This window comes from Ornithorhynchus anatinus, chromosome 2 (assembly GCF_004115215.2).
Source record: "Ornithorhynchus anatinus isolate Pmale09 chromosome 2, mOrnAna1.pri.v4, whole genome shotgun sequence".
NCBI classification, from domain to species: Eukaryota; Metazoa; Chordata; class Mammalia; order Monotremata; family Ornithorhynchidae; genus Ornithorhynchus; species Ornithorhynchus anatinus.
The window spans coordinates 56,043,470-56,056,835 of NC_041729.1; the positions used below are offsets into that span (position 1 = coordinate 56,043,470).

The following is a 13,366-nucleotide window of genomic DNA, read 5'->3' on the forward strand; positions in this document are numbered from 1 at the left end:
CGTGTGGGCGCGAGGTCAGTGGCAAGATAGACAAGACCGAGGTAGAGTGAGTAGGTTGGCATTAGAGGAGCGAAGTGCGCCGGCTGGGTTGTGGTGGGACACTAGTGAGGTGGGGTCAGAGGCGGCAAGGTGATTGAGTGCTCTAAAGCCGAAGATAAGGAGTTTCTATTTGATGCAGCGGCGGACGGGCAACCACTGGAGGTTCTTGAGGAGTGGGGAAACGTGGACTGAACGTTTCTGAAGAAAAATGATCCGGGCAGCAGAGTGCAGTATGGACTGGAGTGGGTTACTGCTTCCAGATGGTAGGAACTATCAGAATTTCCTGCCCTTGCCTACCCTGATGGTCCTGAGGCCTTGCTTCTCCCACCTGCTGCAGGAAACTTCTCTGGGCCTCAGTTACCTCAGCTGTAAAATAGGGATTAAGACTGTGAGCCCTATGTGGGACAGGAGCTGTGTCCAACCTGATTATCCTGTACTTATCCCAGAGCTTAGTACGGTGCCTGGTACATAGTAAACACTTAACAAATATCATTAAAAAAATCAGCTGCCAAGGCACTGTCTGCTCTTGAGCCGGGGAGTCGAGCTTTGCTCCCAAGGGCCTGAATTCATTCATTCAATAGTATTTATTGAGCGCTTACTATGTGCAGAGCACTGTACTAAGCGCTTGGAATGTACAAATCGCTAACAGATAGAGACAGTCCCTGCCCTTTGACGGGCTTACAGTCTAATCGGGGGAGACGGACAGACAAGAACAATGGCAGTAAAATCCACCTTTCTCCCCTTGCAGGAAGTTTTGATTCCAGCTCCAGCCCCCTCTGACATCCTCACACACTCCACCCTCCCTTCCAGTACCAAGGATAGTTGCAGAACACACTCCCTGGACTCTCAGTCAGTGATAATAATAATAATTGTGTGATTTTTTAATCGCTTACTGTGTGTCAGGCACTGTAGCTTGTGCTGGGTTGGATAGAAGCATATCAGGTTGGAAAGAGTCCCTGTCCCACCTGGGGCTCGCAGTCTTGATCCCCATTTTACAGATGAGGTAACTGAGGCACTAAGAATTTAAGCCACTTGTCCAAGGTCACCCAGCAGACGGGGGTGGAGCCGGGATTAGAACCCAGGTCCTCTGACTCCCAGGCCGTGCTCTATTCACTAGGCCACACTGCTTCACCTCCCGGTTCTCTGCCTTCAGTGGGAGACATTCTGAGTGGTCTCTGGCACCACTTTTCATACTTTGGTTTGTCCTCACTTCATCACACTGGATGAAGTTTGGGAACCGCTGCCATCTTAGCAGGCCTGGGAAGAATTCCTTTTCATTCATTCAGTAGTATTTATTGAGCGCTTACTATGTGCAGAGCACTGTACTAAGCACTTGGAATGTACAATTCGGCAACAGATAGAGACAATCCCTGCCCAGTGACGGGCTCACGGTCTAATCGGGAGAAACAGATGGACAAAAACAAGACAACTTAATCACGATAAAAAGAATCAAGGGGACATACTCCTCATTAACAAAATAAATAGGGTAGTAAAAATATATACATATGAGCACAGAGCTGAGGGGAGGGGAAGGGAGAGGGGGAGGAGCAGAGGGAAAGGGGGGCTTAGTTGAGGGGATGTGAAGGGGGAAGGGGAAGAGAGCAGAGGGTGGAGGGGGAGCAGAGAGGGAGCAGAGGGAAAAGGGGTAGCTCAGTCGGGGAAGGCCTCTTGGAGGAGGTGAGCTCTCAGTTCCTATACAGTTTACCATTTGGGACCCATTCCCACATTCACAATGGGGCTCCAGGAGTGGCTGGGAGTCAGAGGACCCGAGGTCTCATCCCAAGTCTGCCACTTACCTCCTGGGTGACCTTGGGCAAGTCACTTCACATCTCGGTGCATCGGTTTCCTCATTTGCAAAATGGGGAGTCAACACCTGTTCTCCCTTCTACTGACTCTGTGCGCTCCATACGGGACCTGATTACTTGCATCTTCCCCAGCGTGTAGAACAGTCTTGACTCAGAGTAAGCACTTAACAAATACCACAATTATTATTTTTATTATTATTCAGTATAATACTGATAGTACTTAGTACTTAGTAATAGTAATAGTACTCAGTAATAGTGCTTAGTACCGTGCTTTGCACACAAGTGCACAATAAATACACCTGATTTATTGATTTAATTAACTAACCTTTAGTGCCAGGCTCTGGCAATAGACTCCTTAGGGCTCTAACATCAATTGTTTTGATTAAATGTTTAAAATATCTCACTTTACAAAAGATTATTTTGGGGAAGTCTGGGATTTTTATTTCACTACCTGCTCTTCCTTGACTTGTTTAAACAAATAAAACAAACTTTATATTCCTATTGTCCCAGAAATAGTATTTTTTTGTTTTTGCCTCTCTGGGACCAATTTGGAAGTCCAGTGAAGTAGCTTAAAAGCCTAATTTAACAAGCCATCAGTAATGGGAGAAAGGAAAATCACCCTGTCACTACCAGACCTACAGGCAAGAGCAACAATCTAAAAATACTAAAGGCAATTTCTCGCCAGAAAAAACTCAAAAACCCAAAACCCGCAACTAGAAAAAAATTGATTTAAAACAAAAAAATGCTCTCTCTGGTTCTGAATAAATTAGAATGACTAGAATTTTAGTGCTTTCACTTTTCTCTTCAGTTAACCATATTTTTAGCATGATACAAATGAAATCTCCACCAACTCCTCCTTTAATGCCAGAGAGAAGTGACAGTAATGGATCAGATATGATGAGACACGTAGGCACTTGTCTAAATTGAAGCCAAAATTGGAAGGACTGATTCATTTTAAGTATATTTTCATCAGCAACAGGTTTTAAGCTGAAGGAGGTTCTGTAATGAGAAAAGCTATTCACTTAGGGTGTCCACTGACCTAAATTCTGTGGACTTATTAAGGCAACTAATTCGCAATCCTGAAAGAGCATTCTATGTCACACCCTTAGTGTGTTTAATGAATGGGTCAAACTAGCATGGCCTAGTGGAAAGAGTATGGGCCTGGCAGTCAGAGGAACTGGGATCTAATCCCGGCTCTGTCAATTGTTTTTTTAAAAAAATGTTATTTAAGTGCTTACTACGTAGCAGGCATGGTACTAAGTGCTTTGGTAGATATGAACTAATCAGGTTGGACAACAGATCCTGTCCCAAATAGGGCTCACAATCTTAATCCCATTTTACAGGTGAGGTAACTGAGGCCCAGAGAAGTTAAGTGACTCGCTCAAGGTCATACAGCAGGCATGGTGGAGATTAGAACCCAGGTCCTCTGACTCCCAGACCCGGACTCTACCCTCAAGGCCATGTGATTCAAACTGCTTGCTGAGTAACCTTGGGCAAGTCACTTAATTTCTCCAGGCTTCAGTTCTCCTGTTCTCCCTCCTACATAGGCTGTGAACCCCATTTGGGACATGGACTATGTCTAACCTAATTAACTTGTATCCATCCCAGTACTTAAAATAATGCCTGACACATAATAAATCCTTAGCAAATACTATTAAAAATCCCCCACAAAATCACCAACGGGTCTTGCTGTTTGAGGGCCATATACCAGTTTACCATCAACTGTGAAGGAAAAGAAAACTCAAAGAAAAGTTTCTGCAGGGGAAACAACTCAAACTGTCTGGAGCCTCTGAGGCACAGAAAACCCAAATCTAGGCTCTAATGTCCTGGTTAAATGAGCCGCTCCGGCTGAATGGAACCTTTTGGGAACTGCTTCCTCATAAGGTTTAGGATTAGGATCCCCGAGGCACTTTTCAAATATGTCTCTTCAAGCCACTGAAGGCTTGCAGAAGCAGCATGGTACAATGGTTAGAGCCCAGCCTGGGAGTCCGAAGGACCTGGGTTTTAATCCCGGCTCTGCCACTTGTCTGATCTGTGACCTGGCACACAGTAAGCACTAAACAAATACCATAAAAAAAGTCTCTGGGACCTGAAAAATAACCCAGTGAATTTGTCAAGGAGTGTTCTGTCCTTCCTCCTGTTTTCTGATCTTATCTTCTGCGTGTCTTTTTTTTTTTTCCTCCTCCTTCCTCTCACACAAATGTTCCCCCGCCTGCTTGAAATATTCTCTGGGGAGACTTTTGCAATGTGCCCCTGAAATTAGCTGGTAACTTTCCAAGCTCAAACCGTGAGCCCTGTGTGGGACAGGGACTGTGTCCAACTCAATTACCTTGTATCTATTCCAGAGTTTAGTACAGTGCCTGCCACATATTAGGCTCTTACCAAATACCACAATTATTATTATTATTATTATTATTAAGGCTCAGAGGACCCTCCAACTGGACTAATGTGCTAATTCAGTATCACTGAACTGAAACCAGCATCACTAAAAATAGCATTCAGTCTCCCTCAGGGAATGCCCTGGGGCTAAGTGTATCAGTAACTCTCAATTGGTTTCAATCAAGAGAAACCAGTTACCATCAATCACTCATTCAATGAATCAAGAGAAACAGTGTGGCCTGGGAGTGGAAAGGTCAAGAGCCTGGGAGTCAGAGGACCTGGATCCTAATCCCGGGTCCGCTACTTGCCTGCTGTGGGACGGTGGGCAAGTCACTTAACATGTGTGCCTCAGTGAACTCATTTATAAAATGGAGATTAAAACTGTGAGCCTGATATGAGACATGGACTGTGCCTAACCTGATTAGTTTGTACCTACCCCAGCGCTTAGTTTAGTGCCTGGTACATAGTAAGTGCTTTACAAGTACCATTTTAAAAACAAAACCAAAATGTTCCATGGGGTTAACTATAGGTATTACAAAGGCTCTGGGAACCTGTCATTTTGGTTTGGAAAACAAAATAATTAAGTATTGCGTGACTCTTCCAACCCACCCTAGACAATCAATCAATTGCATTTATTGCAGTGACATCAATCAATCAAAATCAACTGTAGAGAACCATGCCTGGCAGGCTTGTTGTGAACAGGGAATGTGTCTACCAACTCTGCTGTACTGTCCTTTCCCAAGTGCTTAGTACAGTACTCTGCAAACAGTAAGTGATCAATAAATACCATTGATGATGATAGTAAGAGGTTAAAGAATACTATTAAAAATCAATCAGTGGTATTTAGTGAGTGCTTACTGTGTGCAGAGCACTGTACTGAATGCTTGGGAAAAGGCAATACATTTCCACATCAGGACACATACAAAGTCTCCTCCTACTCCCAGTAGAGTGGGTAGGAAATGAGTTTGTTATATTGTTAGACTGGACTTTCCCAAGTGCTTCGTACAGTGCTCTGCACACAGTAAGCACTCGATAAATACAACGGATAAAAATTGATTGGAGTTTTCTCTCCAGAGCTGGAGACCTTCCAGTAGATTCCGGAGGGAGGTCACTTGTTGCCAGGGCTGAGTTGGCATTGGGGAGATTGAAGAATTATTGGTCAATTTCAATGGCATACTTCAAAACTCTCCACAGAGAATTGGGAAGGGGAGCAGTTGTGAGAGACGAAAAAAAGACACACGGAAGAGACTTGCAGAAGATAAGAAAGAAAAACAGGAGGAAAGACACAACACTGGATGACAAAATCGCTGGGTTATTTTTCAGGGCCCAGAGTTTTTTTATGGTATTTGTTAAGCGCTTACTATGTGCCAGACACTATACTAAGCCCTGGGCGGGGGGGGGGGCAAGCTAATTGGGTTGGCACAGTACCACGTGGGGCTCACAGTCTCAATCCTCACTTTACAAATGAGGGGACTGAGGCACAAGAGAGGTGAAAGTGACTTACTCAAGGCCATACAGCAAACAAGCGGCAGAGCTGGGATTAGAACCCATGAGCTTCTGACTCCCAGGCCCGTGTTCTGTCCACTCAACTGTGCCGCTTCCTAAGAAGCGGGCAGGGGAACATTTGTGTGAGAGGAAGGGAGGGAGGAAAAAAAAGACACACAGATGATAAGACAGGAAAACAGGAGGAAGGATTGAACCCTGGATGGCAAAATCACTGGGTTAATTTTCAGATCCCAGAGACTTATTTTATGGTATTTGATAAGGGCTCACAATGTGCCAGGCACTGTACTGAGCACTGGGTTGGATACAAGCTAATCAAGTTGGACACAGACCTTGTCTTGCACTGGGCTCACAATCTCAATCCCCATTTTACAAATGAGGGAACCAAGGGTCAGAGAATTGAAATGACTCGCCCAAGGTCACATGGCAGACAAGTGGCGGAGCCGGGATTAGAATCCACGACCTTCTGACTCCAAGACTGTGCTCTACCAACTAATAATAATAATGATGGTATTTGTTAAGCCTTACTATGTGCTAGGCACTATATTAAGCGCTGGGGTGATACAAAGCAATCAGGTTGGACACAGTCTATGTCCCACATGGGGCTCACAGTTTTAATCCCCATTTTTACAAATGAGGTAACAGGCTCAGAGAAGTTAAGTGACTTGCCCAAGGCCACACAGCAGACAAGTGGCGGAGCCGGGATCAGAACCCACGACCTTCTAACACGCCCGTGGTCTAACACTCGGCCACCGCCCCAGTAGGCCACGCTGCTTCTCAGAGACAGGGCCAATGTCGGACGGAAAGCGAGGGAGGTGGCCGTTTCAGGGAAGGCTATCAGACAGCGGGGGTTGATTGGGTCAAGAATCCAGCCTTTCTCTGTCCTCCTCTGAAGACGTCATCACTACGCTGCAATCTCGCCCGACATAACACATCTATGCTCTGAGGGTGGGAGGGAGTATTTTTTTTTTTATGGTATTTGTTAAGCACTTCCAGGTACCGTTTTAAGTGCCGGCCGGGGTCTTCTTTTGTCTTAGGCTGTCGAGCCATAACGACTCCATGGACACATCTCTCCCAGAACGCCCCACCTCCACCTGCAATCGTCCTGGTTCATCGAGTTTTCATCGAGTTTTCTTGGTACAAATACGGAAGTGGTTTACCAATGACTTCTTCCACGCAATAAACTTGAGTCTCTGCCCTCGACTCTCTCCCACGCCGCTGCTGCCCAGCACAGCGGAGTTTTGACTTGTAGTAGACTGCCTTCCACTCGCTAGCCACTGCCCGAGCTAGGAATGGAATGGGTAGGCCTCCGCTTGATTCTCTCTCCCTTAGCCGAGACCGGTAGAGTACTGGAAACTCTCCAGGTACCATCCTGGGACGGGGGAGTGCTGGGGTAGAAACAAGGTAATCAGGTTGGATTAGTCCCCGTCCCAAGTGGGGTTCCACAGTCTTAATCCTCATTTTATAGATGAGGTAACTGAGGCCAGAGAAGTGAAGTGACTGGCCCAAGGTCACACAACAGACAAGTGGCATGGCTGGGATTAGAACCCATGTCCTTCTGACTCCCAGGCCTGTGCTCTATCCACTAGAGAAGCAGCCTGGCTCAGTGGAAAGAGCACGGGCTTGGGAGTCAGAGGTCAAAGGTTCCAATCCTGCCTCTGCCACTTATCAGTTGTGTGACTGTGGGCAAGTCACTTAACTTCTCTCTGCCTCAGTTACCTCATCTGTAAAACGGGGATTAAGACTGTGAGCCTCACGAGGGACAACCTGATTACCCTGTATCTACCCCAGCGTTTAGAACAGTGCTCTGCACATAGTAAGCGCTTAACAAATACCAACATTATTATTATTATTAGGTCACGCAGCTTCTGTATTCTCTTCCCTTCCATCAGCCAGCTAAATGTCTGACTCCGGTCTTTCTCCGAGCGGTCGACTTGATGGGAGGGGTTGAAAAAATGCAACTCCCCCTGCCTTAAACGTTCCAGATGCATACTGTGCTTTACAAAACTCATCCTATGCAACCAGAGACCAGATACTAGGTCAGCAAACTAGTGACTAAGCGGGGCTGCTTTCAGACCCCTTCTCGGAATGAGCTTCCAAGGAAGCCTGCCATAACTGAACGAGTGAGGAATTCATTTCTCACTCTCTGAATCCCTACCTAAATTAGGCTTTGGGGAGGGACCCCCTTGCCTTTAAAATAGCACACAAGGGAACCAGGATATGACAAGTTCCCAAGTACCAGGAACCATAGGACCACTTTTCCCACTCCCTTCTGCGTCGCCCTGGCACTCGGATCTGCACCCTTTATTCACCCCTCCTTCGGCCCCACAGCACTTATGTACATATCCATAATTTATTTATATTAATGCCCATCTCCCCCTCTAGACTGTAAGCCCGTTGTGGGCAGGGGATGTGTCTTCCAACTCTGCTATATTGTACTCTCCCAAGAGCTGAGTACAGTGCTCTGCACATACTAAGCGTTCAATAAATACGATTGATGGATCAAGACCATTAGGCAACCGAACTTGGGAAGCGGCATGGCCTGGTGGGAAGGAGTGTGGCCTACTGGACAGAGCACAGGTCTGCGAGTCAGAGAACTTGGGTTCCAATTCCGACTCAGCCACTTGTCTGCCGTGGGACCTTGGGCAAGTCATTTTACTTCCCTTTTTCTCAGTCCCCTCATCTGTAAAATGGGGATTAAGACTATAAGTCCCATGTGGTACGGAGACTGTGTTCAACCTGATTAGCTTGTATCTACCCCAGGGTTTATTACAGTGTCAGGGACATAGTAAGGATTTACCAAATACCATTTTAAAAAACAAAAACAAAATTCTAGGGGGTTAACTATAGGTATTACAACAGGCTGTGGGAACCTATCACTTTGGTTTGGAAAACAAAATAACTAAGTATTGCATGACTCTTTCGACCTACTGCAGAAAATCAATCAATCAATTGTATTTATTGCAGTGACATCAAACAATGCTAAGTGCTTACTAGGTGCAGAACATTGTACTTAACATTTGACGTGTGCCTTCCTTGTGGTTTTAGCACTCCATATTTCCCAAGTGACCCCTTACCAATCTCCAGTTTAAACTGGGCAGTGATGGCCAGCTGCGTAAGTGGCCACTCACGAATTTTGGAAATTGGAACTAATCAGACAGAGCAGTTGTGCCGCTGAGCCAAACAAATGGTGCTGCTGTCCCTCAGTTACCTCATCTGTACAATGGGGATTAAGACTGTGAGCCCCATGTGGACAGTGTCCAACCGGATTAGCTCATACCTACCCCAGAACTTCGTACAGTGCCTGGTGGATAGTAAATCCTTAACAATTACCATTAAAATTTATAACAGTGGCCCTGAAGGACTACTGCCTGGTCCCGGAGGTAATCATTCACCGACGCTCCTTCCGAGTACGGCAAGAGAAATAACTTACGGCTTCAGAATGAGCCAAGAATTCCTGGTTTTGGAATGAATCAGCCTTTTCGTTATATCTGTTGCCCAGCCCCAGAGTACTTACCAGGTACAAACAGCCTGCAGTTCTGTTGGACGGACCGACGAAGCAACATGGAAGCCATTATCCCTCTCCTTCTATCAGGGAAGGTCCAGGAACAAGGCAGAAACCTTTTCTGGGAGTGGTCCTGAAAGAAACCACAATGCCAACTCAGATTGATAGATTCACTTTAAAGTTTCTGTTTCAGTGTTCGTCGTCATTGAGAAGCCGCGTGGCCTGGTGGAAAGAGCATGGGCCTGGGAATCAGAGGATCTCGGTTCTAATGCCGGCTCTGCCACTTTGTCTGCTCCGTGATCTTGGGCAAGGCAGGCCGCTTCACCTCTCTGGGCCTCAGTTACCTTCTCTGTAAAATGGGGATTAGGTCTGTGGGCCAGGGACTGTGTCCAGCTTGATTATCTTGTATCTGCTCCAGTGCTTAATACAGTGCCTGGCACATAGTAAGTGCTTAACAAATACCTTAAAAAAAATAGGTTCACAACAGTTGTAGAGAGCCTCAAGAGCAGTTCGAGCTCAATTACTAGTCTTCTGAAGAAAAGCGCCAATAAATATTAATAAAACAAAAAATCTTAATGTTGCCATAGGGACAACACACCAGGATCAAGGTTTACAATGGAATTTCTTTATTAAGCAACCCACTGGCCCACTTTCTACTCTTTTTTAATGGTATCCGTTAGGTGCTTACTATGTACCAGGTGCTGTACGAAGCACTGAGGTAGATATAAGCTATCTTGGAAGCTTGGAAGCTATCTTGGAAGCTAGATATAAGCTAGCTAAGGTTGGAAACAGTCCACGTCTCAAGTGAGTTTCACAGTCTTAACCCCCAATTTACAGATGAGGTAATTGAGGAACCGAGAAGTTAGGTGAGTTGCCCAAGGTCACACAGCAGCAAGTATGGAGCTGGGATTAGAACCCAGGTCCTTTGACTTCCAGGCCTGTGTTCTTTCCGCTAGGCTTCTCGGCTGATAGGGTTACTGTCCTGGTAGGACCCAGGAACCAGAACTCTGTTGCAATGAGACCACTGAATTTTTATATTCTACAAACTCCTCCCGGCTAAGCAAACCTCTCCAAACACCTTCCCAAAATAGACATGTTTTCCTCTTATTTTACCCACCCTTTCTGCCTATGACCCACTTCAGGGTCATCTGGTCTGTCCAGGCCCCCATCTTTCTCTTCCGTTGGAATATCAATCAATCAATCCATGGTACTTATTGAGCATTTGCTGTGTGCAGAGCACTCTACTAAGCCCTTGGGAGAATATAACAGAGTTGGTAGACACATTTCCTGTCCACAAGAAGCTTAGAGTCTGGAGGGAATATGCAAGATTTTTAGCTCTTGAGGTCAAAATTCAGTCCATGGTTAAGGAAATAGAACTACTACTACTAATTGCGATATTTGTTACATACTTACTATGTGCCTGGCACTGTACGAAGCACTGGGGTGGATACGAGCAAATCGGGTTGGACACATTCCATGCCCTGAATGGGGCTCACGACCTTAATCCCCATTTTACAGATGAGGTAACTGAGGCCCAGAGAAGTGAAGTGACTTGCCCAAGTCCACATAGCCGACAAGCAGACAAGTGTTAGAGCTGGGATTAAAAGCCGTGACTATCTGACTCCCAGGCCCGGGTTCTATCCTGCCATGCTCAGCAGCTTCTTCGGGGCTAACGGGTGGATCTTCATCCAATATCTTAAGAGCTATTCTTGCTCAACCAGCGTTTCTTATGAGTTCAGCACCACTTCCTCAATTACCTTAGTTCCTGCAATTGAAGTGCAAATTCTTTTTAAATGGCAAGAATGAAAGGCTGTGGTCTTTTCCTGGCCACACTAGCCACTTCCCCTGAAACTACTGGGCCAAAAAACACCTGTCTCTTAATTGCTCTTGCAGTCCTTGGTTGACTTCTTCAGTAAGCCTAGTTACTACTTCACCGACTGCTTTCTTCTGGCTCCACCACCCCTCCAGAGGCATACTTGATTTCTCAGGAGATCAATATGGAATTTTGCTACAGTCTAATTTATAAATGCATTCATTATATTCCTAGGATCCACATTTACATAATCCGGACTCTCCAAATGGACTCGTTTCCCATCTTTTAATAGAGACATGCCTTAAAAGTAGGGCTTCAATATATGTCATTTTGTTTTAAGGATGACTTTTCTGAAACATCTGTTCTATTCAGGCTAAACTACATAGATAGACTAGATACACTAATCTATCAAGTCTGTGAGCTCGTTGTGCGCAGAGATTGTCTCTCTTTATTGCTGCATCGTACTTTTCCAAGCGCTTAGTACAATGCTCTGCACACAGTAAGCTCTCAATGAATATGACTGAATGAGTGAATATACACTGAGGGGTGTCTGCATGTGGACTGCTATAGTAATAAGATAAGCTCACAAAAAGTTCACAATTTTTAAAAATGGTATTGGTTATGTGCTTACTATGTGCCAGGAACTGTAATAAACACTAGGGTAGATATAAGATAATCAGGTTGGACACAGTCTGTGTCCCACATGGGGCTCACAGTCTTAATCCTCATTTTGCAGATGAGGGACCTGAGGCACAGAGAAGTTAAGTGGCTTGTCCAAGGTCACACAACAGACAAATGGCAGATGGAGGATTAGAACCCAGCTCTTCTAACTCCCAGGCTCGTGCTTTTTCCAGTAGGCCATGCTGCTTCCCATGGACAAACATACCCAGAAGGCAGCTCACCTCATTATATAACAAAAGCCTCTCTGGAAACCACTCACTGTCTCTAAAAAGTCACCAGGCTCAACTCCAGGGTTCTTTGGAAGTCTTTGGATTGTGACTTTTCTAGGAAATTTCATACAAACAACACTCTAGATTTACTTACTTCCCCATAGGTGGTTCTTGTAAACATCTTACTAAAATGCTTCCAGGAATTGGCTCACAGAGAAGATTCACCTTCTGACTTAGAAGAACAAGGAGTTAACCAACGTGTCACTTTTCAATGAATTTTCTTTTCTGAGTTTTATTTCATGAAGCTCTAAACGAGGTCAGGAGACCAAATACATACATTTCTAGAGTTTCCAGACAGCAATTTATCATGCAGCTCTTTCCTTGTTATCCCTATTTTCAAACCTTCTTGGTCATCTTGGGGGAATTAGATGGATAACATTTCTTTGAGGCTATTGGGTGCTGTTAAGCTTCCAATACTACTACTACTAGTAATGATAATAATAATTGTGATATTTGTCAATCGCTTCCTATGGGCCAAGCATTGTACTGAGTGCCAGCGTAGATATAATGTAAATAGAATGGACACAGCCCCTGTCCCACGTGAGGCTTACCGTCTAAGGAGGAAGAACAGGTATTGAATCTCCATTTTACAGATGAGGAAACTGAGGCTCGGGGAAGGTAACTGATGGCCTGGGAGTCAGAAAGTCATGGGTTCTAATCCCAGCTCTGCTTGTCTGCTGTGTGGGCTTGGGCTAATCACTTACTTCTCTGGGCCCCAGTTACCGCATCTGTAAAATGGGGATTAAGGCTGTGAGCCCCTTGTGGGTCAGGGATTGTGTCCAACCCGATTTTCTGCCCCAGGGAAGGTCCTATAGCAAAAAGTGGTAGAGCCAGGATTAGAATCCAGTTCCCCTGACTTCCAAGGCCTGTGCTCTTTCTCCTGAGCCAAGCTGCTTCTGCCCCATATTGACATCTTTCTCGAAAGGAACTTGAATTGTAGGATTATAGGACAATCAATAAATCCATCTGTTTCCCCCTCTAAGCTCGTTGTGAACAGGGAATGTATCTACCAACTCTGCTATATATATTGTTAAACTGTATTCTCCCAAACACTTAGCACGGTGCTCTGCATTTCCCCCCTTTCCCTTTCCCCGCCTTTCCCTCTGCTCCTCCCCCCTCCCTTCCCCTCCCCTCAGCACTGTGCTCGTCTGCTCATGTGCATATATTTTTATTAACCTATTTATTTTGTTAATGAGAAAGAAGTACATCCCCTTGATTCTATTTATTGCTACTGTTTTTGTCTGTCTGTCTCCCCCGATTAGACCGTAAGCCCGTCAATGGGCAGGGATTGTCTCTATCTGTTGCCGAATTGTACACTCCAAGCGCTTAGTACAGTGCTCTGCACTTAGTAATCGCTCAATAAATACTATTG

The 13,366-nt window shown here is 45.3% G+C and overlaps 1 protein-coding gene across 2 annotated transcripts in view; it reads right to left on the bottom strand.

The window, feature by feature from the left end:
- Window positions 1-13,366, bottom strand: part of ABAT (4-aminobutyrate aminotransferase) — a 137,802-nt gene that overhangs the window by 54,325 nt on the left and 70,111 nt on the right. For both annotated transcript variants that reach the window (XM_029055734.2, XM_029055742.2), the window contains exon 2: window positions 9,244-9,364. In XM_029055734.2, coding sequence (XP_028911567.1) covers window positions 9,244-9,301 — 58 coding nt within the window. In that variant the 5' untranslated portion in view covers window positions 9,302-9,364. The remainder of the gene's footprint in view (window positions 1-9,243; window positions 9,365-13,366) is intronic.